The following is a 26,101-nucleotide window of genomic DNA, read 5'->3' on the forward strand; positions in this document are numbered from 1 at the left end:
AAAGAATTCAAAAGTACATCTCATCACGCAAAAAAGAAACCCTCGTGTGTATGTGGGCAGAAAGATAAAGTTATAGTTTTGGGAAGAAGAAGAGGAAAAAAATGGAAACGCACAAACAGAAATGGGCCTAGCCATGAAATGGTTAAGCTATGGTTAAGCAAATTGCACAGCTAGAATATTACTAGTGAATTAGCATTAGAGATCTAAAAAATGTTTTTACTTGACTGCTACTTTAAGAACAGTACTTTTAGGGAGTAGGGATATTCTGAGACACTCCTCTTTCAAAAGTAGGTTAATGGGCTACCCAATAGACACTCCGCCCAGAAGGTGCCCGTGTCCAAAGGAAGATGACACTGCAGGATCCTCTGAGTTTATTCCATAGGTAATACCATATGTATTAATTCAATGCATCAGGGGTCTTGTAACTAGTAACATAAACTAAGAAGATTCAGGGAAATAGGGAGAGGCAGTCCTTTACTTTGTAATTGTTTTTGATTGCTCTTCTATCGAAGGCTCCGTAGGAAATCAGTGTAGAGCTGACTCTATTACAATAAACATTTAAAGCACCACTCCAGCAGTTTGTTCTTTTGTTATATCAGTGCTGTCACTAATGCAAGTTCCCTGCCCATAGTATTATACTCATCAGCTGCCGTATTCATCTGTTCTCAGCGCCACTCCGGTTGTCTTCTGCAGGTTGTGACCTGCTGGATCCCTCCAGTGTTTGCTGGACGAGCCGGGAGTCATACCTAATGTAAGTGAGAGCCAGAGCAAGGTTCTCATACACTTAGTTTGAGATCTTGTAACCATTACTTCTGAATTCTGGTCATTCAGAAATTGCAGTCACAAGATGGTGGATCAAGACTGGAACAGCTCCGGGAAAAGCAGAAGACGGTGGCTGTTAAATATAAAACTAGGGCAGGAAACATACATTAGGGCCACCACTACACTCCAGGGGTAAAATATAAAAAAAATGCTGTAGTGGTGCTTTAATGTTCAGATTTTATTCACCCATTGAATTTTTTACTACATCAACTATACAGATAGGGATGTGATATTTTTTTCTGTCTCATATCTTATTAGTAATGTTGTTCTTGCACCGCTCTTCCTAAAGTTGGTTTATATGTTGTGACACTTGCACATTTAAAATGTTGGCATGACTTGGGCATCACATAGATGTAAAGTAATACTTCATTTTCAAATACATATTTGTAATGTAGACCTGTGCTTATATTTAAAGGATCTGGACAACAATTTGAAGAGACTGACACAGTCTTTTCAGAAAGCAACAGCTGAGAAAGTCAGGTGCCAAGATGAGGTTAATCGTACTAACACCACCATAGAACTGGCCAACAGACTTGTCAAGGGACTCGAGGTTAGTAAAGGACTTTTCTTTCTACAGTTGCAAAAAAAAATTCATCCCCCATTGCAAATAAGGTTTATTAGCAAAATGTGTAAACTGTCTGGTCTTTGCAATAATCCACAGAAACAAAAACAATTTAAATAGTTCAACACAACTAATATAAAAATCGCTTTCCCCAAATTCAACTTTTTTTCAGCCCTTTCATGACAATCATCTTTAGTTCTTAGTTGAGCACCTTTGGCAGTTATAACCTTCTGCAACCATGATGCATAGCCAGACACCAATGTTACTGAGGAATCTCAGCCCATTCTTCACAGCAGTGGCCTCCAGGCAATATTTTTGGGTTTACAAAGGTTTGTGCAATGCCTTCTTACATAAAAAAACAAGTGTAGAATTCTAAAGAATTGACACTTATAAAATGAATAATTATGTTTTTTTATTACTCACATTGCAGCCAACCTTTAACTTTAGGCCGGGGTCACATTTGCGAGAAACTCGGGACCGGAGTGTACGGCTGCATGTATTTCTATGCCGTTGAGCGCTCCGGTCTGAGTGCCGGAGGCAGTGCCGGGTATTGAGACTTGAGACTTATTGGAAGTGCATTGAGCAGCAAGGTGGTGTGCTGGTAAAAGGGGGAAGAAAATAAAAAAAAATTTTAAATCTTCTGCCTGAGCGAGTGTGAACGAGCTGTGTGACCTGAGCGTAAGTGCGAACTGTGGTAAGTTTGTGACTTGAGATTCAGTGACTTTGGATTCAGGGAGTTTCCAAGGGAGGTATTACTGAATTGCTGTTATATTATATTAATACTTTTTTTTTTTTTTTTATTTATTTTTGCTTATCTTATTGTCTGGTGCAATCCCCATTAGGATGTGCTCCACTATTGCCAATGCCATCCAGTGCACGTCTTGCCGCATGTATGAAATCCTTGAACAGCCGGTCGAGGGTGCATACTGCTGTGCAAGATGTGAGCACGTTGTGCATTTGAAAGCACAGATACTGGATCTAAATGTGCAGCTGGCAACACTGAGATCCATAGACAATATGGAAAAGAGTCTTCTGCTCACTGAGCATAGAATCATAGAATCATAGAATCATAGAATCGTAGAGTTGGAAGGGACCTCCTGGGCCATCTGGTCCAACCCCCTGCTCAAAGCAGGATTCGCTAAATCATCCCAGTCAGATGTCTGTCCAGCCTCTGTTTGAAGACTTCCATTGAAGGAGAACTCACCACTTCTCATGGCAGCCTGTTCCACTCATTGATCACTCTAACTGTCAAAAAGTTTTTTCTAATATCTAATCTGTGTCTCCTCCCATTCAGTTTCATCCCATTGCTTCTAGTCTTTCCTTGTGCAAATGAGAATAAAGTTGATCCTTCTACTTTGTGACAGCCCTTTAGATATTTGTAGACAGCTATTAAGTCTCCTCTCAGTCTTCTCTTTTGCAAACTAAACATTCCCAAATCCTGCAACCTTTCCTCATAAGACAGGGTTTGCAAACCGGTCACCATTCTGGTCGCTCTTTTCTGAACTTGCTCCAGTTTGTTGATGTCTTTTTTAAAATGTGGTGCCCAAAACTGGACACAATATTCCAGATGAGGTCTGACCAAAGAGGAGTAGAGGGAAATAATGACTTCACGTGATCTAGACTGTATGCTTCTGTTAATACATCCTAGAATTGCATTTGCCTTTTTTGCTGCTGCATCACACTGTTGACTCATATTCAGTCTGTGATCTATTAGTATACCCAAGTCTTTTTCACATGTGCTGTCACTTAGCCCTATTCCTCCCATTCTATATATGCTTTTTTCATTTTTATTGCCCAGATATAATACTTTGCATTTCTCCCTGTTAAAAACCATTCTGTTAGTTGCTGCCCACTTCTCCAGTTTATTTATATCTTTTTGAATCCTCTCTCTCTCTTCTCTAGTATTAGCTATCCCTCCTAGCTTTGTGTCATCAGCAAATTTAATCAGTTTACCCTCAATTCCTTCATCTAAATCGTTGATAAAGATGTTGAACAATACAGGGCCCAGGACAGAGCCCTGTGGTACCCCACTTGAGACATTCTTCCAACTGGATGTGCAGCCATTTACGACCACTCTTTGGGTCCGATCACTAAGCCAGTTATGAATCCACCTAACAGTTGCCTTGTCCATTCCATACTTAGTCATTTTTTCAATAAGGATTGTATGAGAGACTTTGTCAAATGCTTTGCTGAAGTCAAGATATACTATATCTACAGCATTTCCTTGATCCACCCAATCAGTAATACCGTCATAGAAGGAAATTAAATTAGTCTGACATGACTTATTAGTTACAAACCCATGCTGACTCTGTTTAATCACTTCATTCTTATCCAGGTATTGACATACATGTTGTTTAATAATTTGTTCAAAGATCTTTCCTGGTATAGAAGTCAGACTCACCGGCCTATAGTTGCCTGGGTCCACCTTCTTCCCCTTTTTGAAGATAGGAACAACATTTGCTCCTCTCCAGTCTTCTGGCACTTCTGTTCTCCAAGAATTTTCAAAGATTATGGAGAGGGGTTCAAAAATTTCTTCTGCTATCTCCTTCAGTACTCTGGGGTGTAATTCATCTGGACCTGGAGACTTGAATTCATTTAGGTTAGCTAAGTGTTTCCTCACTATCTTTCTGTTTATAGATATCCTGGATTCTTCTATTCCCTTAATAGGACAGTGAATAACAGTTGATGTTACATTTCCTTTCTGAGAGAAAACAGATGCAAAATAGGAATTTAAAAGTTCAGCCTTCTCAACATCCTGTCTTACCATTTCATCATTTTCATCCTGTAAAAATCCTATAGCATCTTTGACTTTTCTTTTACTTTTGACATATCCCCAAAATCCTTTATTATTGCTTTTGACATCTCTTGCAAGCCTCAATTCATTTTCAGCTTTAGATAATGTGATTTGTGCCCTGCAGGTTCTGCAGACAGCATTATATTCTTCTTTAGATATGCCTCCCTCTTTCCATTTTATAAACATTTTTTTCTTCCTTTTTAGCATGTGCTTAAGTTCTGTGTTCATCCATCCTGGTTTCCTTAAATGCTTCCTATTCTTCCCTCTTTTCGGAATTGTTAACAACTGTGCTTTGAGAATTTCATTTTTAAAGATTTCCCATCCTTCCTGGACATTTTTGTCTTTAAGGATATCCAGCCATTGGATCCCTCCAATTCTCTTTCTGAATGCCTTAAAATCTGCCTTTCTGAAATCTAACCTTGACGTCTGAGTCTTCACAGGTCTTCCGCCTCTAGTTATCCAAAATTCTAATATAGCATGGTCGCTACCTCCTAGGGTCTCAGCCACTTTTACCTCCTCAACCATTTCCTCCCTGTTTATAAGGATTAGATCCAAGGTAGCAGTTCCCCTTGTTTTCTCCCTTACCTTTTGGAAGATAAAGTTGTCAGCAAGAGAGGATAAGAATTTCCTTGACCTGTTAGTTTTGCCTGAGAGAGATTCCCAACAAATGTCTGGATAGTTGAAATCTCCCATGACAACTATGTCATATCTTTTGGAGAACTTGGCCATTTGATGCATAAAGAGTTCATCCATATCTTCAGCTTGCACAGGCGGCCTGTAGTAAATGCCTACAATGGTGTCCTTTCCATTGTTCTGTCCTTGTATTCTTACCCAAACAGTTTCCACAGAACTCCCAGTCTCTGAAGCTTCAATCTCTGTGCAGATATACGCGTTTCTAACATACAATGCGACACCTCCTCCTCGTTTATCAAGTCTGTTTCTTGCAAATAAGTTGTATCCTTCTAGTCTTGTATTCCAATCATGTGTATTGTCCCACCAAGTTTCAGTGATTCCAATGACATCATATTTCTTTTCCTGTGTTAGTAGTTCCAATTCTCCTTGTTTGTTGCCCATGCTTTGTGCATTAGTATAGAAACATTTTAGTTTGTGATTGGGTTCTCTTTCTCCAATATTTTTATTAATTAGATTCTTTCGTCTTTGTTCTTCCTTTCCACTTCTAATAGCAAAGTTCTCAATAGCATTTGTCAGGTGTATGGCTTTTTCTGGTCTTTTGCTTCCCTTCCCATGTTGTTCTAGTTTAAAGCTCTCCTTACAAGTGTAGCAAGGCGACTTCCAAATTCCTGCTTTCCAGTCTTCGTAAGGTGCACCCCATCTCTAGCAAGTAGTCCATCGTATAAGTAGTTCACTCCGTGATCCAGAAATCCAAATCATTGCTGACGGCACCATCGACGTAGCCAGTTGTTCACCTGCAGAATCTTATTCCACCTCCTTGTTCCATGGCCATCCACTGGGAGGATGGAAGAGAAGACCACCTGCGCTCCCAGTTCTTTCACTTTCTTGCCTAAGTCTTCAAAGTCTCTGCAGATGGTTTCCAGGTCGTTTCTTGCGGTGTCATTTGTCCCCACATGTAGTAGCAGGAATGGGTAGTCATCTGTAGGTCTGAAGAGTCCTGATATCCTGTCAGACACATCTTTAATGTTTGCACCTGGAAGACAGCACATTTCTCTTGAAGTTATATCCGGTCTGCAGATAGCGGCCTCTGTTCCTCTCAACAGGGAATCCCCCATGACCACCACTCTCCGTTTCTTCTTCACAACATTTTTCTTTCTCCATCCAGGAGGACTCTGAAGGCTTACAAGGTTGCTGTTTGTTGGCAAAGTCTTATCCTGATGCATTTCTTCATCGTTTTCCTGCGTGAGAGCCTGGTACTGGTTTCTGAGCAGTATGGGTGCTGACTGCCTCCTGATCCTCCTGCTTCTCTGGGTCACATGTCTCCATTCCTCTGCTTCTTCAAGTGCACTTCGAATTTCTTCTCTTTCTGTAACATGAAGAGATAATTCTGCTCTGTCCAAGAACTCTTCACCTTCCTTAATGATCTTCAATGTAGCTAACCTCTCTTCGAGATTTTGCAACTTTTCCTCCAACAGGGACACAAGCTTGCATTTGTGGCATGTGAAGTTTGGCTTTTCCACTGGTAAGTCTTTGAACATGTAGCAAGAAATGCAGCTCATCAAATGGCTCCTGGCCTCTTCCATCTTGAGATTTCTTAAAAACGATGAAAGATGAGCCAAAATTTGCGCGCCGATAGCAGACGCTCAATGGGATAGATGAGGGGGGGGAAGCTAGGTTGGAGCTGCAGGACAATGAAGCAGCTAGCTGGGTGACAGTTAGAAGGCGGGGTAGAGGGAAGAGCACCAGGGAGGCTAGTCCTGATCTGGCACACCCCAATAAGTTTGCTAAGTTGGCAGATGAGGGGAGTGTTAATGCAGGAGTAGCACTGCTGCAGCAAGGCATGTCCTCTGAAAGCCGGAGGAGTGTCTGCTCCAGTAAGGGGGGAAATAGGAGAGCAGGGCAGGCCAGACAGGTTCTGGTAGTGGGAGACTCAATTATTAGGGGAACAGATAGGGCAATCTGTCACAAAGACAGGGATCGTCGAACGGTGTGCTGCCTACCTGGCGCTCGAGTCCGACACATCGCTGATCGGGTTGACAGATTACTGGGAGGGGCTGGTGAGGATCCAGCGGTCATGGTGCACATTGGCACAAATGACAAAGTTAGACGCAGGTGGAAGGTCCTTAAAGATGATTTCAGGGAATTAGGCTGTAAGTTTAAAGCAAGGACCTCCAAGGTGGTATTTTCGGAAATACTTCCTGTACCACGTGCCACGCCAGAGAGGCAACGGGAGATTAGGGAGGTTAATAAGTGGCTCAGGAATTGGTGTAGGAAGGAGGGGTTTGGGTTCCTGCAGAACTGGGCCGACTTCTCAGTTGGCTACAGGTTCTACGCTAGGGACGGGCTGCACCTCAATGGGGAGGGTGCCGCTGTGCTGGGGGAGAAAATGGCTAGAAGGTTGGAGGAGTGTTTAAACTAGGGACGGGGGGGAGGATATTCCTTTTATAGGAGGGGAAAACAGTGCAGATAGAGACCTGGGCACAAATAATGACATTGGGGGTGGGGGTGGCATGGGGGGTGGGGTTAGAACAGTTAATAATTTAAGAAAGAATAGAGGTACAGAGAGATACATAAAGTGCATGTATACTAATGCCAGAAGCCTTGCCAACAAAATGGAGGAATTGGAGTTAATGTTGTTGGAACATAATTATGACATGGTGGGGAGATCTGAGACATGGCTGGATGAGAGCCACGACTGGGCGGTTAATTTACAGGGCTATAGTCTGTTCAGAAATGACCGAACAAATAAGCGAGGGGGAGGTGTGTGTTTATATGTAAAATCATCCTTAAAACCCATCCTTCGTGATAATATATATATGAATCTAATGAAAATGTAGAGTCCCTGTGGGTAGAGATAAGGGGAGGGGGGAAAAATAATAAATTACTGATAGGGGTTTGTTATAAGTCTCCAAAAATAATGGAAGCAACAGAGAATATCCTCATAAAGCAAATAGATGAAGCTGCGACTCAAGGAGAAGTCATTATTATGGGGGACTTCAACTACCCTGAAATACATTGGGGAACCGAAACCTGCAGTTCCAGCAAAGGTAATAGGTTTTTGACAACTATGAGAGACAATTACCTTTCACAACTGGTTCAGGACCCAACAAGAGTGGGGGGCACTGCTAGACCTAATATTAACCAACAGGCCAGACCGCATATCAAATGTAAGGGTTGGGGGTCACTTGGGTAATAGTGATCACAAATTAATAAGTTTTCATGTATCCTTTAATAAGATGTGTAGTAGAGGGGTTACAAGGACACTAAACTTCAGGAAAGCAAATTTCCAACGTATGAGAGATGATCTTGGTGCAATTAACTGGGACGATATCCTGTGACATAAAAATACACAAAGAAAATGGGAGACGTTTATTAGCATCCTGAATAGGACCTGCACAATATATACCGTATGGGAATAAACATGCGAGAAATAGGAAGAAATCACTATGGCTAAATAGAGCTGTAAGGGGCGCAATAAGGGACAAAAATAAAGCATTTAGCGAACTAAAGCAAGTAGGTAGTGATGAGGCATTAACTAAATACAGAAGATTAAGGCTATGTGCCCACGTAGCGTTTTAAAACACTCACTAAAAACCGGACTCCTTCCAAGAAATTTCACCGCGATTTTACCTCAATTATGATCGCGATTTTGCCGCGATTTTCGCGTGCGATATTCAAGCACTTTCCAAGCGATTTGAAGCATCGCTTGGAAAGTGATTGACAGGTTGGTCACACTCATCAAACATAGTGTTTGACAAGTGTGACCAGCTTTTTACTATTGAGGCCGCCTATGCGACCTCAATAGTAAAAGATAGGATGTTAAAAAGCTCAAAAAAATTAAAAAATCTGTGTATATTTACCTTCCGGCGTCCCGCGCTGCATTCCCGGGCCTCAGCATTCCCAGTAATGCCTTGCGAGACCTGTGATGACATAGTCTCGCGTTGCTATAGCGATCTCGCGAGACCGCTAGAGTCACGCGAGACTACGTCAGCACAGGGCCTTGCCGCAAGGCATTACTGGGAAAGCTTAGGCCGGGAATGCAGCGCGGGACACTGGAAGGTAAATATACCCCGATTTTTTATTTTTTATTCTTTTTTTTACAGGGGTATTGTACCCAGGGCCTGGAGGAAAGTCTCCTCTCCTCCACACCGTGGGTACCAACCGCACATGAGACGCTTAACTTCCCGCATGGTGGGCATAGCCACATGCGGGAAGTAAGCGATTCTCATGCATTCCTATGGGTGCGGAATCGCGGCAATTCTTTGCGATTCCGCACAAAAGAATGAGCATGCTGCGATTTTTTCCGCGATGCGATTCCGCCGTGGAAAAAAGCGCAGCATTACACAGCATGTGCGGAATGCCATAGGAATGCATGGGGGGCGTTCTGTACACGATTTTTAAACGTTTTCGCAGCGTTTTCGCGCCGAAAATCGCGGCAAAAACGCTTAAAAATCGCTACGAGGGCACACAGCCTAAATAAATTCTGTAAAAAGCAAATCAAGATAGCAAAGATTGAGACAGAGAGACTCATTGCCAGAGAAAGTAAAAATAATCCCAAAATATTCTTTAACTACATAAATAGTAAGAAACTAAAAAATGATAGTGTTGGGCCCCTTAAAAATAGTCTGGGTGTAATGGTGGATGAGGAAAAAGCCAATATGCTAAATGACTTTTTTTCAACAGTATTTACACAAGAAAATCCCATGACGGATAACATGATCAGGGATAAAAATTCTCTGTTAAATGTCACCTGCTTAACCCAGCAGGAAGTACGGCGGCATCTAAAAATCACTAAAATTGTTAGTTGGTAGTTCCGGACTGGACCAAGGGAATGCAATGGACGTGGTGTACATGGACTTTTCAAAAGCTTTTGATACGGTGCCACACAAAAGGTTGATACATAAAATGAGAACAATGGGGATAGGGGAAAATATGTGTAGGTGGGTTAAGAGCTGGCTCAGGGATAGGAAACAAAGGGTGGTTATTAATGGAGCACACTCGGACTGGGTCACGGCTAGCAGTGGGGTACCACAGGGGTCAGTTTTGGGCCCGCTTCTTTTTAACATATTTATTAATGACCTTGTAGGGGGCATAGAGAGTAGAATTTCAATATTTGCAGATGGCACTAAACTCTGCAGGGTAATCAATACAGAGGAGGACAATTTTATATTACAGGAGGATTTATGTAAACTAGAAGCTTGGGCTGATAAATGGCAAATGAGCTTTAATAGGGATAAATGTAAGGTCATGCACTTGGGTAGAACGAGCAAGATGTATAATTATGTGCTTAATTGTAAAACACTGGGCAAAACAGTCACTGAAAAAGACCTGGGTGTATGGGTGGACGACAAACTCACATTTAGCGGCCAGTGTCAGGCAGCTGCTGCAAAGGCAAATAAAATAATGGGATGCATTAAAAGAGGCATAGATGCTCATGAGGAGAACATAATTTTGCCTCTATATAAGTCACTAGTGCGACCACACTTAGAATACTGTGTACAGTTCTGGTCTCCAGTGTATAAGAAAGACATAGCTGAACTGGAGCGGGTGCAGAGAAGAGCGACCAAGGTTATTAGGGAACTAGGGGGTCTGCAATACCAAGACAGGTTATTACATTTGGGGTTATTTAGTTTGGAGAATCGAAGGCTTAGGGGTGATCTTATTACAATGTATAAATATATGCGGGGACAATACCAAGAGCTTTCTAATGATCTTTTTACTCTTAGACCTGTGACGGGGACAAGGGGGCATCCTCTACGTCTGGAGGAAAGAAGGTTTAAGCATACTCACAGATGCGGATTCTTTACTGTAAGAGCAGTGAGACTATGGAACTCTCTGCCATATGATGTTGTAATGAGTGATTCCCTACTAAAATTTAAGAAGGGACTGGATGCCTTTCTTGAAAAGTATAATATTACAGGGTATATACACTAGTTTCCTTAATATTGCGTTGATCCAGGGAGCTAGTCTGATTGCCGTATGTGGAGTCGGGAAGGAATTTTTTTCCCCAATGTGAAGCTTACTGTTTGCCACATGGGGTTTTTTTGCCTTCCTCTGGATCAACATGTTAGGGCAAGTTAGGATAGGATATGGGTTGAACTAAATGGACTTAAAGTCTCCCTTCAACCTTAATAACTATGTTACTATGTTACTATGTTATGCTAGTATCTCGCAAGTGTGACCCCGGCCTTAGACTGTGTTCCTGCTTGCAATTTTATCATTTTTTTCTGCTGTTAACGGGGTTGTTCACTACTCAGACGACCCCATCTCAATCACCATGTTTCCACTAAGTAAAATAATAATGCCTATACTCAACTCTGGTGCCGGCACCATTCCAGGAGTGTCACCATTGACTCTTTTGGGGCTCGTGAGACATTGTTATATCACTTGATCCCAGTGTCTGCTTCACTCTCTCCGTTTTCTGAAAAATCAAATCTGGAGGAAGTGAGAATTGCGGCTGCTGATTAACTTCCCTTGCATGTTTTATTTGTCTGAAGGGGAGAGTGAAGGGGCCACTAATAGGCCACAGAAATCACGTGATATAGCAATGTTACACAACGAGCCCCAAGAGAGCAAGTGGCAACATCGCTGGAATAGTCACTCTATGTGACTGCAGACTTCTGAATCCTTATAGCATTCGTACAGTACGCTGTCAGGATTCACTGGTATTTCTGGCAAGAGCTTGCAGTCACATATCTATACATGGGGTCGTGCCTACTGGACACCCTCAACCTTGCTCAATACAAGTGAATTAAGCAAGGCTGAGCATGTCTGTGACGACACAGCATTTCATCTTAATCGGCCAGATGTTTATTTTCAGTAAGCCAGGAATCATTGACTGTTATCTATATGTTGACTTTTGAATTTATGTGTTTTTTTCTGGTTGTCAAGAAAACACAGACTTTTGTTTGTATAAGCCTGTAATATTGACTTTTAAGTTGAAGTTCATTGTAACATATTGTGCTTTTATCCTGGATGACAGAAACTCAGGGCAATTGAACAATAACGTTTGCTGATATGTTGATTACGCATTCTCCTTGCCAGCTAGCTTGTTGACTTCCAAAACAGAGGAGTAAAATCTATGCAAATTGATTAGATGATCAAACAATGCGAGTCAACCCCATCACATCTTTCTATTGACCTCAGGATGCTGGCTTGAAGGACAGTTGTTAACCATAAAAAGAGGAAATAGCAAGGTTGTGAACCTCCCATCAGCTGGCCTTATACCTCAATGGACTGTCAGCTGCCTAAGCTTGTTGTTATCTCTCTGTACATGCCACAGATAGGGTAGTCGGCCCTGGAAGCTCTGATGTCACATCTGCTCTTATATAGGCTAGTCAGCGAAAGGGTGATAACCTGTAATTGGCACCATCTTTGGTATTTTGCTGGAACTGTTCTATGTGTTATTTGCCTGTTATGTGGTTCAATAAAGTCTAGCCACACTGTTTTATCCTCGCCCTGTGTTGTCTGAGTAGTATTATGCTCACTGGAAAAGGAGAGCGGGCATTCGGTGGGATGATCCCTTGTTCATGTGGTTTCGGCTAGTGGCCTAAGGTACCCGCTGACCCCAGTGTCTCCACATTGTCTATTCAAAATTTTTCTGGAAATATGCAAATTGCATACTTTCATTCATATAACTGCCCACTCTCACCAGCAATACTGGAGAATCATGAGCGTGTGTGTGTTGTGCACATTGTAAGGATTCAGATGTCTGCAGTCAGACTGACTTCAGACTTTTATCGGAAGTCTGGACAACCCAGTTAAATGCTGTTAACAGCAGCTCCAACCATATGCAGAAAACAGAATAAAAACTCTATGCTAATCATTAAACAAAGAGATTACAAAAAAAGTTATGTTTCACTATCTGGTTTTGATTATTATTACTACAAAATAATATAAGTGATATAATCCCTTACAGTATACAGTACAGTCTGAGTGTCTACCATTGAACTTTTACTTGGTATCAAGGAAGTATTAATGTTAAAAAGTGAGATCTGTTTCCAAATTAAATAAACAAGCGTTAATGAGAGCACATGAAGAACGGTATCTAGAAGGTTATTTCCTCATTATTGTGTAGCCCTGGAAGCTGATAAATCAGTAGAATAATTCAGGCAGTTTATATTTAATCATTAACTAACTTCTAAGCTGAGCAGCTGTTAAAAATTAGAAATGGGTCTTCGTAGCCAAGATGACATTACAAGCAATCTATAATACATTAGGGTGAGATTATAGTGATTTTTAACTGTCTGGAAATGTATTACACTGCATGTTCCTACACTTAAACTGTTGTTAGCCAATGTCACATTTGATTTATGATGCATGGACGGCAATGGTGAAATTATTGAAGATTCAAATAGATGATCATTCCATGTTTAGAAAATCTTCAAGTTTTCTTGGCGATTAAAGAAAGGATTTTCATTGTAGTTTATAACTTGCTCACAAGCTGAATTTGTAAAAAAAAGATGTTACAAGAGTTTTTTCCATTCTAAATGAACTGAGTTTTCTGCACACTAGGTGATAAGTTAAAGTGGCAGACTTACTTATTGGCTCCTAATAACATCCTGATTACTTCAGATGCAGCAAGTGCCGTAGCTACAAACGTTTTATTTCTCAGCGCCTCTGTCACTTCTGATGATTTAATTGCTGTGGACCGATACCAAACGGGAATTAAATAAACATATTTTCACTTGCAATGGCTGAAATTCTAAAATGAAACACATTTGAGCCCTAAAGTCAGGATTAGGTAGAATGGGAAACTACACCTATTTATAAAACTAGAATTATGTTCTTTATGTAAAGTGTTTATGTAACTATATATTTTTTTGTTACTTCCAATTAAAGTAGATTCTCCCCAAATTAAAGAATATGCTGAATTAGGTATATAATAATTGAAAAAAAACATGACCCGTATTGTCTTTCTATCGCTGTAAGTAAACCTCACAACTAGTGATGCGTGAGCATGCTCAGATAAGGTGTTATCCGAGCATGCTCGAGTGTTAACAGAACATCTTTGGAGTGCTTTAATAATGTGTTAGAGTCCCTGCGGCTGCATGTCTCGTGGCTGTTTGACAGCTGCAGTACATGTAGGGATGGCCTGTTTGTTAGGCAAGCAATGGAGACTTGAACATATTATTAGATCACTCTGAAGATACTCTATTAACACTCAAGCATGCTCGGATAATACCCTATCTGAGCATGCTCGCTCAGACACATATATATAATATTGCCGTTTCCTGGGTCAGAAAGGCTCTTCGGGCACTCCAATACACATTTCACAGTGGGCAAGTTTGAAGCAGTTGGCCGCAACCAGTTTTATTGGTTCTTTATATGTTTAGGTTGTATCGTTTGCGTTTTCCTTAAGTCATATATATTTCTAATAAAGAAGATATTACGTTAGTTAAAAGGTAGGTATGAGAAAATTTTCTCAGTGATACTCACATATCGTTCGAGTATCTGGTTGTTCGGATGTTCTCGTTACTCGGCAATCATTGGGCGGTGCTCACAGCCAATAACCATGCGGGGAATCCTCGTGTGTCACTGTAATGCCTTAGCCATCTTGGTTAAGGCATTACTATGATTGGCACTCCATTTGACATCTTCAGGAATTATAAAAGAACAGGCACTGCTCGGCACACTGACGCCATTGCACAGCTCTGTGACATTTTGTATTGGAGGGAGAGAGTGCTTGTCTAGGCTTGGGAGTGCACAGTATAGCGAATAAGAGGCCTGTAGTGTTCATACTGGTGAACCATCATACTAACAGCCCTTCTAAGGGCTAATCGTTGCTTTGCTTTTTGTATCACAAACATTCTGGATTTAGTCTAAGGAGGGAGTGACAGTTGCAGGGACAGTGGCAGAATACAATCTGTAGACAGGGATTAGGGCTGTGCAGTCCCTTGCAAAGTATATAACTTGCGTTTTATTTTTTTGTGTGAATAAATTGAATATATTGTGTGATCCATTGAGTATTATGTGCTTTGTGGTAAATTTTGGTGTTATATAACACTCCAAAAAAGTGTTGAATTTTTTTTCTGGATTAAATTATTCACACATAGAATTTGGCATGGGGTATATTTTTATGAAATCTAACACTCCCAAAAAGTGTAAACAATTTTGCTGGATTAAATTCCTCAGCCATACAGTATTCCATGGTGTGAGGTACATTTATGCAATATCTATCACTAAAAAAAAAAAAGCGTTTAAAAATTGTGTGTGGTTTCATTTCTCAGCCATACAGTATTCCGTGGTTTGTGGTACATTTTTTGTGATATCAGAGAGGCAGAGAGGTCTTCTAAAATGTTGCTGTACCAGACGGCCATTGTTGAAAATGTATTGAAAAATTTGCATCAGACAATGCTAGCAACAGGGTGTTGGAAGCTTCCTCCTTGCCCAAACAAGGAGGAGAGGCGAGAGAGACACACAGCAGAGGCAGGGGTACACTGTCAGAGTCCTGGATCAATTTTCTGACACCATTCCAGCGTCCAGGGCCTGATGAATGGGTATTTTTGACAAAGAGGGAAATGTTTTTAAAGATGGTCAAGCAATACCTGGCCGACCAAACCAGCATACTCCCTAATTCCTCTTCGACCTTCAACTATTGGGTCTCAAAGCTGAACACCTGCTATGAGCGGTCCCTCTATTCCTTTGGAGGTGTTGTACTCCTCTGCCACTTGCCTTGCATCGTGTCTGAGTGTGTTTTTACTGCCCCCGGGGGGGACGGGGGGTTATATCAGATAAACACTTTTGCTTGTCAGCAGAGAAAGCGAACAGGCTCACTCTGATAAAAATTAAAGCCTGGATTAGCCCCTCCTTATTTTTTTCCTGGCTTTTTACTTTGTGCAAAGCCTTTATAAGTGTAGGAGTACAGCAACTACACTTTTAAAAATATTTGAATGAGGTCTGCCAGTTGTTGCATTTCAGGGGTCTATGGATGACCCTCCGAACTTTTTTTCCTAGCTTTGCACTTTATGCAAAGCCTTTGAGTGTAGAAGTACCTGTCAAAGACTGAACTCCTTGTGTTTCCTCCCGCTACTAATGTACCTACACCCGACATTGCCATTTCCGTCTGTGGTTCCACTATTACTCCCCAGCAACATGCCCGCTGTCTTGGGGTCATACTTGATTCCGAGCTTTCCTTTGCCCCCCACATTCGATCACTGGCTCGCTCTTGTCATCTGCACCTCAAAAACATTTCTAGAATTCGACCTTTTCTTACTTTTGACTCTGCAAAAACTCTTACTGTTTCTCTTATTCATTCTCGTCTCGACTATTGTAACTCTCTTCTAATCGGTCTCCCTCTTACAAAACTCTCCCCTCTCCAATCTGTCTTGAATACTGCAGCCAGGATCATATTCCTCACCAATCGTTACACCGATGCCTCTACCTTGTGCCAGTCATTACACTGGCTACCCATCCACTCCAGAATTCAGTATAAACTTATTACCCTCACCCACAAAGCCCTCCATGGCTCAGCACCACCCTACATCTCCTCCCTTGTTTCAGTATACCACCCTACCCGCGCCCTCCGTTCTGCTGATGACCTGAGGTTAGTATCCTCAATAGTCAGAACCTCCCACTCCCGTCTCCAAGACTTTACACGTGCCGCGCCAATTCTTTGGAATGCACTTCCCAGGTCAATACGATTAGTCCCCAATCCCCACAATTTTAAGCGTGTCCTGAAAACGCATTTATTCAGACTGGCCTATCGCCTCAACACATTAACCTAACCTATCCCTGTGTGGCAGAGCCAAAAGTTTTACCATAACCAGGTTCCCAGCATCGTGTTCCCACATGCTTTATGCATCCATTAGCCCTTTGTGTCTGTACTGTTACACACTTAACAATAAGGCTGGTCCATACAATCAGGGCAACTGTTACCACCCACCTTTCGTGTCTACCTCTTTCCTCATAGACTGTAAGCTTGCGAGCAGGGCCCTCATTCCTCTTGGTATTTGTTATAATCTACTGTATGTGATTATTGTTATGCTGTAATGTCTATTGTCTGTACAAATCCCCTCTGAAATGTAAAGTGCTGCGGAATATGTCGGCGCTATAAAAATAAAATTTATTATTATTATTATTATATTAAGTACTTCAGCTGCATTTTAAATATATTTAAGTTAAATACATTTTTCTGGATTCAATTAGTCACTCGTACAGGTAAACGGGGTTATTGCTACCACCGTAATGTATGTAAAATTTTACTAAAAAGCGTTGAAAATATTTCTGTATACAATTACAATGTTTAAAAATCGTTTGGCCTGGTACAGTTCACAAAACATTTTCGGTAAAAAAAATTGGCTATTGTCATACATACTGTAGAACCTGTTATGTGTGAAATTTCGTTGTTTTGAAGTAAAAAACCAACTTGACCTGCGACCGGTGTACCCTCCCATAATATATTTTAATGAGGCCATCCAGTTGTTACCTTCAAGGGTGTATAGATGACCTTGCTTGTATTTTTTGGCAGGCTTTGCACTATGCAGAACTTTTATGAGTGGAGGAGTACCACAATTATACTTTGCACACAATATTTGAATGAGGTACTACAGATGGTCCCTACAAGTTTGTATGGATGACCTTGTTTAATTTTTTAGCAGGTTTTACACTGTGCAGAACTTTTATGAACGGAGAAATACCACAACTATACTTTGAACACAATATTTGAATGAGATACTACAGTTGGTCCGTACAAGTTTGTATGGTTGACCTTGTTTAATTTTTGGCAGGTTTTACACTCTGCATAACTATGAATGGAGAAATACCACAACTATACTTTGCTTGCAATATTTGAATGAGGTATTACAGTTGGTGCTTCAAGGTTGTATGGATGACCCTTTTGTAATTTTTGGCAGACTTTGCACTGTGCAGAACTTTTATGAGTTTAGGAGTACCACAGTTATACTTTGCTCGCACTATTTGAATGAGGCACTACATTTGGTGCCTTCAAGGATGTATGAATGACCCTGCTTGTAATATTTGGAAGGATTTGCACTTAGTACATAGCCTTCATGAGTCTGAGTACCACTACATGACAATTTGAACAGAATGTGTATGAGGCCCTACTTTATGTCTAATACAGGGTGTATCTGAGTCCCTCTTATATCACATTTTTGGCAGTTCTTGCTTCCTGTTCTCCTTCCATTGTGCACCTTTTCAATCCATTTCAACATTTGACCACCCCCCAGATCTCTTTGTAGGGTCTGTCGGAAAAATGCTCGGATTTCCCATTGACTCCCATTATACTTATTAATCGAAACGAGCATTAGGAATTGCTCCGTTCAAGTAACGAGCATCCAAGCATTTTAGTGCTTGATTATGTCAATTAAAAGGTTCCTTTCTATTTGAACATTGGTAAAAGAGGTCCTGCATGATGAAACTGTACAGATTGTACAACACACTTTCTCCCCTGGGTGAGGGGGAAAAGAGAAACGCCTATCCCAGTTAATAATAATGATTACACATCTTTTGTAATACGATTATGTAGGAGATCAAAGTTCAGTCTCCTGACTGTATGCCTATATTATATTACTATAGTTATTTAAGAGACTATAAAGGGGTGATAATCACACTGTCCTCCACAGCAGACAAAGATTATATTGTCTCTAACTGTTAACGTGAAGCTGTGATGCTGCATCTGAAATGTATATTGTTGTTACATATTTATACTCTGAGAGCCTCATAATCCAATTATTTTTTCCACAGTCTGAAAATGTTCGTTGGAGTGAGTCCATTAAAAATTTTGAAGCTCAGGAGAAGACATTATGTGGTGATGTCTTGTTAACTGCTGCATTTATATCATATGTGGGGTCTTTTACTAAGCGCTATCGCCAAGAACTTATGGAACAAATGTGGCTTCCTTTTCTCAAATCGCAAAAGGTAAAATAATACGAATATTTACCATTCCTGGTGTACTTTTTCTCCGTGTGTTGTACAAGGTTCTTTGTGTGCAGTCATTTCAATCGGCCATGCGGGACGGACCCTGTCTAATCTACACCTGTAACAAAGTGAACATAGTATGCACACTATATGCAATTAGGTATCTGCCTTATCATTGAGTGGGGAGCCTAACTTGTCAAACATAATACTGATCTGCATACTGCAGAGTACTGTACAGATGATTTTCCTTTATTCCTGTGTTTATCTTATGTCTTTGATTGAATTATTTGGACCATTCTGTATTGTTTATACATTTTTCCTAATTAAACCATTGCTAATTTTTGAACTAGAGATGTTGCATATTTTTACAGAGAAAGATATTTACCAAACTACATTTTTTTTCATTCAGGTTGCGATTCCAATATCTGAAAGTCTGGATCCAATTGCCATGCTGACTGATGATGCTACAGTAGCAGCCTGGAATAATGAAGGTTTGCCTGGAGACAGAATGTCAACAGAAAATGCCACCACCTTAATAAACTGCGAGCGATGGCCTCTTATGATAGATCCACAGCAACAGGGCATCAAATGGATTAAGAATAAATATGGAGCTGCCTTAAAAGTTATCAATTTAGGACAGAAAGGGTATGTGTGTAATACGAAATATAACGGACAGTCTTCTTATTTTTAGAAAAATACATTTTTTTGAAGATGCATTGACAGTATCTGATCTGATGTTTGTACAATACATACCTGCATTTTGCACAGATTGCTCACTTAGGCTCTGTTCATGGTGTGCTTGGAGCACACATCAAGCATACAATACATGTTTTGAATGTGTGCTACATACTAAATTTATGTAACTGTATGCCTATACAAACACATATCTGCCATTGGCTTTGATTATAAAGAAAAAAATGTAGGAATTGCCATAACATTTGGATAAATTGGTGCCTGATTTCTGGCACAATGGCCTCCATTCATATTAGTTGTACACAGGTGCTTTGAAGCCAATATCCGTAAAGGAGCCAGATCTCAGAAAACTATGGTTGCGCCTTGTAACCACACTCAGTACTGGTTCCATTCCATAATGGACACCACTGATGCTGAAAGTATAATGTGGTTTATGGGGCTCTGATTTTGAATCTGTGGTTGTGATTTCAAAATTAATTTTATAGGAATTTCACACATCTCTGGCATGGATGTGAACGAAGTCTTGAATTTTTATATAGTTTTTGTGCACTTTTTTGTGCTGAAAATGCCCCCCTAGGCTTGTACTGTTATGGAAATTTGGGTAGGATAAATTAATCTATCAATGTACTGTGTGTGCTGCGGCCTTTCCCAATCATACAGAGTATTTTGAGTGCTCAAGAATGACACTGTACACCAAGGTGACAGAATAACATTCCATCAATACTGATGCTTTTCTGTTCATACATACATGTATTTATAGTTGCATATATAAAGGGGTGGTTAGTTAATTAACATAAGGTCAAGCTTCTATGTTATTGGCTGTCTGAATATATGGAGGAATCTGGTTAAGGCATAGCAAAAAGGCCGATTTAGCAGTTCATAAGTAACTGTCGCCTTTTCCTGCTATCCAGCAAAAATCGAGACATCAGTTTGGACATCTGGTGTTGGTTCCTGTTTTGATGTCTGGAAAATACCAAGGAGTTGTCTGGTTTGCACTGGTCTGGTTTGCAGGGTCATTCTAAGCAATTGATTAGTGTATATATTAGCTGTGAGTATATATGAATATATATGCAAGTGAGATCTATATGAAATATATATATTTCCATAACACTCCACGAGTCAATTGTCCCAGAAAGATGGCGGGGAAGGGGGAGCGGTGGAGTGGCGAGTCACAGAGGCAGGAGCCGGCGGCTGTGGCTAAAGACTGTGCCATTGCTAAAGATAAATGAATATTCATTTCTCTGTAATAGCGCACAGTGACAGCCACAGCCACCGGCTTCCAGCACACATCCTACTTGCCTTCCCTGCGCACCCTCGCTGCATCTCGTTCATTCCAGCTGAGCGATCATGTGGCCCCGCTCATTAAGGTAATGAGTATTCACGTCTTTCCACTCTCATAGATGTGTAGTGAATAATCATTACCATAATGAGCGGGGCAACGTGATCTCTCGGCAGGAAGAGCTGCTGGCGCCGAAACCAGATTCGGCGAGGGCGCGCAGGCAAGGTAAGTAGAATGTTGTTGTTTTTTTTTATTTTGTAGGAACCAGGCATACAAGGATAGGGGAGAAGGAGCCTTGCATACAAGGATGGGACAGGGGAGCCATGAATACGAGGACAGGGACGGGGGATCCATGCATACAAATATAGGGACGGGGGAGCCATGCATGCAAGGACAGGGACTGGGGGGAGCCATGCATACCAGGATAAGGGATGAGGGCACATGCATACCCAGCTTATACTCGAGTCAATAAGTTTACCCATTTTTTTGTGGCAAAATTAGGTGCCTCGGCTTATACTCAGGTTGACTTATACTCGAATATATACGGTAAATCCCGTCTGTATTACAAAACTTTCAATAATGTGAGAAAAGTGAACAGAAAAAGCACAAAGATAGGGGGTTTTATCATGAATCATTAAATTGCAATTTTTATTAAATATACAATAAATATAGACAAACAAAAAAAATATATAAAATGCCTCAGATGTGAGGGTCGCTGATGCTAAACACACCATCAACCCCTTACTGCCATGTGACGTACTATCCCGTCCATGTGCCCTGGGACTTAATTCCAAGGGACGGGATAGTACGTCACAGCGATCAGCGGCGCCCACGTGGTGAGCGCCGCTGATCGCGGCCGGGTGTCAGCTGATTATCACAGCTGACACCCGACACAATGTGTCAGGGGCAGTCCCGGACCGCCCCCAACACGTTAACCCCTTGCACACCGCGATCAAACACGATTGCGGTGTACTGGGGGTTAAAGGGAAGCATCGGCAGGGAGGGGGCTCCCTCCATGCTTCCCTGAGCCCCCCACAGCAGCGCAATGTGCAGCGTTGCTGCGGGGGTCTCCTTCCCTGCAGGTCCCCGAATCCAAGATGGCGACGGGGACCTTTGGGGGCCTGCAGGGAGTTGGCTTCCTCAGTGCCTGCAAAGCGCAGGCAAGGGGAAGTCTTCTTCAATGCCTGTGACAGATCTGATCTGTCACAGTGATCTGTCACAGGACAGTGATGTCCCACCTGGGACAACCTAATAAAGTTAAAAAAAAAAAGTTTAAAAATAATTTTTACAAAATCGCTAAATAAATTAAAAAAAAAAAAAAATACCCTAATAAATTCATTTCTTGTAAATAAAAAAAGCAAAACAATATAAGTACACATATTTGGTATCGCCACGTCCGTGACGACCTGCCCTATAAATCTGTTCCATTAGTTAACCCCTTTAGCGAACCCCTTAAAAATTAAAAACAAAGCAAAAAATGTTTTATTATCATACAGCCGAACAAAAAGTGCAATAACGCGCAATCAAAAAGAGGCATATAAGTATCCATGGTACCGCTGAAAACGTCATCTTGTCCAGCAAAAAACGAGCCACAACGCAGCATCATCAGAGAAAAATTAAAGTTATAGCTCGCAGAATAAAGCGATGCAAAAATAATTATTTTTTATATAAAATTTGTTTTTATTGCATAAAAGCGCCAAAACATGAAAAAATGACATAAACAAGGTATTGCTGTAACCGTACTGACCCGAAGAATAAAACCGCTTTATCAAGGAACGATGTAAACGCACCCCTCCAAAAGAAAATCATGAAACGCTGTTTTTTGTTCATTCTGCGTCCCAAAAATCGGAATAAAAAGCGATCAAAAAATGGCACGTGCCTGAACATGATACCAATAAAAGCATCAACTCCTCCCGCAAAAAATAAGATATCACATGACTCAGTGGGTCAAAATATGGAAAAATTATAGCTCTCAATATGTGGTGATGCAAAAACTATTTTTACAATAAAAAGCGTCTTTTAGCGTGTGACAGCTGCCAAACATAAAAACTCTCCATATATAGTAAATCAAACCCCTGTTATCACCCCCTTAGTTAGGGAAAACAATAAAATTAAAAAAATGTATTTATTTCCATTTTCCCACTAGGGTTAGGGCTAGGGGTGTGTTGGGGATAGGGTTGGAGTTATAATTGGGGGGTTTCCACTGTTTGGGCACATCAGGTGCTCTCCAAACGCGACATGGTGATCTCAATTCCAGCCAATTCTGCGTTGAATAAGTCAAATGGTGCTCCTTCCCTTCCAAGCTTTGCCATGCGCCCAAACAGTGTTTTACCCCCACATGTGGGGTATCAGCCTCCTCAGGACAAATTTCAAAACAACTTTTGGAGTCCTATTTCTCCTGTTGCCCTTAGTAAAATAAAAAAATGGGGGCAAAAATATCATTTTTGTGGAAAAAAAAATATGATTTTTTTATTTTCACGCCTGGGCGTTATAAACTTCTGTGAAGCACTTGGGGGTTCAAAGTGCTCACCGCACATCTAGATAAGTTTCGTGGGGGGTCTAGTTTCCAAAATGGTGTCATTTGTGGAGAGTTTCCACTGTTTAGGTACATCAGGGGCTCTCCAAAGGCAACATGACACCCGCAGACCATTCCATCAAAGTCTGCATTCCAAAACGTCACTACTTCTCTTCCGAGCCCCGACGTGTGCCCATACAGTAGTTTTCTCCCACATATGGGGTATCGGTGTACTCAGGACAAATTGGACAACAACTTTTGGGGTCCATTTTCTCCTGGTGCCGTTGGGGAAATAAAAAAATTGGGGACTAAATGATCATGTTTGTGGAAAAAATGCGATTTTTTTTTTTTTTAATTTTCACACTCGGGCGTTATAAACTTCTGTGAAGCACTGGGGGGTTCAAAGTGCTCACCACACATCTAGATAAGTTCCTTAGGGGTCTAGTTTCCAAAATATGGTCACTTGTGGGGGGATTCCACTGTTTAGGTACATCAGGGGCTTTTCAAACGCGACATAGTGTCCGATCTCAATTCCAGCCAAAAAAGTCAAATGGCGCTGCTTCCCTTCTGAGCTATGCCATGCGCCCAAATAGTGTTTTACCCCCACATATGGGGTATCAGCGTGCTCAAGACAAATTGCACAGTAACTTTTGGGGTCCTGTTACCCTTGGGAAAATAAAAATTGGGGGTGAAAAGATCATTTTTTTGGAAAAAATATGATTTTTTAATTGTACCGCTGTACGTTATAAACTTTTGTGAAGCCCTTGTGGGTTCAAAGTTCTCACTACATATCTAGATAAGTTCCTTGGGGGGTCTAGTTTCCAAAATGGGGTCACTTGTGGGGGGTTTCCACTGTTTAGGTACATCAGGGGCTCTCCAAACGTGACATGGCGTCTGATCTGAATTCCAGCCAATTTTGCATTGAAAAAGTCAAACGGCGCTCCTTCTCTTCTGAGCTCTGCCATGCGCCGAAACAGTGGTTCACCCCCACATATCAGGTATCAGCGTACTCAGGACAAATTGCACAATAACTTTTCCAGTCCAATTTCTCCTTTTACGCTTGTTAAAATAAAAAAAATTGAACCTGAAGTATTTTTTTTGTGAAAAAAAGTTAAATGTTCATTTTTTTTTAAATATTCAAAAAATTCCTGTGAAGCACCTGAAGGGTTAATAAACTTTTTGAATGTGGTTTTGAGCACCTTAAGGGGTGCAGTTTTTAGAATGGTGTCTCTTTTGGGTATTTTCTATCATATACAGTCATGGCCAAAAGTTTTGAGAATGACACAAATATTATATTTTCACATGATCTGCTGCCCTCTGGCTTTTATGTGTGTTTGTCAGATGTTTTTATCACATACAGAAATATAATTGCAATCGTATTATGAGTAGCAAAAGGTTATATTGACAGTTAGAATGAGTTAATGCAGCAAGTCAATATTTGCAGTGTTGACCCTTCTTCTTCAGGACCTCAGCAATTCTCCCTGGCATGCTCTCAATCAACTTCTGGATCAAATCCTGACTGATAGCAGTCCATTCTTGCAAAATCAAAGCTTTTATTTTGTCTGAATTTGAAGGTTTTTGTTTGTCCACCCGTCTCTTGATGATTGACCACAAGTTCTCAATGGGATTAAGATCTGGGGAGTTTCCAGGCCATGGTCCCAAAATCTCTATGTTTTGTTCCCTGAGCCATTTAGTTATCTCCTTTGCTTTATGGTAAGGTGCTCCATCATGTTGAAAAAGGCATTGTTGATCGCCAAACTGCTCTTGGACGGTTGGGAGAAGTTGCTCTTGGAGGACATTCTGGTACCATTCTTTATTCATGGCTGTGTTTTTAGGCAAGACTGAGAGAGAGCCCATTCCCTTGGCTGAGAAGCAACCCCACACATAAATGGTTTCAGGATGCTTGACAGTTGGCATGAGACAAGACTGGTGGTAGCGCTCACCTGGTCTTCTCCGAATAAGCCATTTTCCAGATGTCCCAAAAATCGAAAAGGGGATTCATCAGAGAAAATGACTTTACCCCAGTCCTCAGCAGTCCACTCCCTGTACCTCTTGCAGAATATCAGTCTGTCCATGATGTTTTTTCTGGAGAGAAGTGGCTTCTTTGCTGCCCTCCTTGAGACCAGGCCTTGCTCCAAGAGTCTCCGCCTCACAGTGCGTGCAGATGCACTCACACCTGCCTGCTGCCATTCCTGAGCAAGCTCTGCACTGCTGGTAGCCCGATCCCGCAGCTGAAACACTTTTAAGAGACGGTCCTGGCGCTTGCTGGTCTTTCTTGGGCGCCATTGAGCCTTTTTGGCAACAAGGGAACCTCTCTCCTTGAAGTTCTTGATGATGCGATAGATTGTTGACTGAGGTGCAATCTTTCTAGCTGCGATACTCTTCCCTGTTAGGCCATTTTTGTGCAGTGCAATGATGACTGCACGTGTTTCTTTAGAGATAACCATGGTTAACAGAAGAGAAACAATGATGCCAAGCACCAGCCTCCTTTTAAAGTGTCCAGTGGTGTCATTCTTACTTATTCATGACAGATTGATCTCCAGCCCTGTCCTCATCAACACCCACACCTGTGTTAATGGAGCAATCACTGAAACGATGTTAGCTGGTCCTTTTAAGGCAGGGCTGCAATGGTGTTGAAATGTGTTTTGGGGGATAAAGTTAATTTTCTAGGCAAATATTGACTTTGCAAGTAATTGCTGTTAAGCTGATCACTCTTTATAACATTCTGGAGTATATGCAAATTGCCATTAGAAAAAATGAAGCAGTAGACTTTGTAAAAATTAATATTTGTGTCATTCTCAAAACCTTTGGCCATGACTGTAGACCCCTCAAAGTGGCTTCAAATGTGATGTGGTCCGTAAAAATAAAATGGTGTTGCAAAAATGAGAAATCGCTGATCAACTTTTATCCCTTATAACTTCATAA

At 41.2% G+C, this 26,101-nt stretch overlaps 1 protein-coding gene across 1 annotated transcript in view; it reads left to right on the forward strand.

Annotated features, from left to right (window-relative positions):
* The window catches only part of DNAH11 (dynein axonemal heavy chain 11), a 395,178-nt gene that overhangs the window by 300,669 nt on the left and 68,408 nt on the right, over positions 1–26,101 (forward strand). The window contains exons 63-65 of the mRNA XM_073581471.1: positions 1,238–1,372; positions 18,516–18,689; positions 19,099–19,334. Coding sequence (XP_073437572.1) covers positions 1,238–1,372; positions 18,516–18,689; positions 19,099–19,334 — 545 coding nt within the window. The remainder of the gene's footprint in view (positions 1–1,237; positions 1,373–18,515; positions 18,690–19,098; positions 19,335–26,101) is intronic.

This window comes from Dendrobates tinctorius, unplaced genomic scaffold, assembly GCF_039654945.1.
Source record: "Dendrobates tinctorius isolate UK_male_01 unplaced genomic scaffold, ASM3965494v1 ptg000070l, whole genome shotgun sequence".
NCBI lineage: Eukaryota > Metazoa > Chordata > Amphibia > Anura > Dendrobatidae > Dendrobates > Dendrobates tinctorius.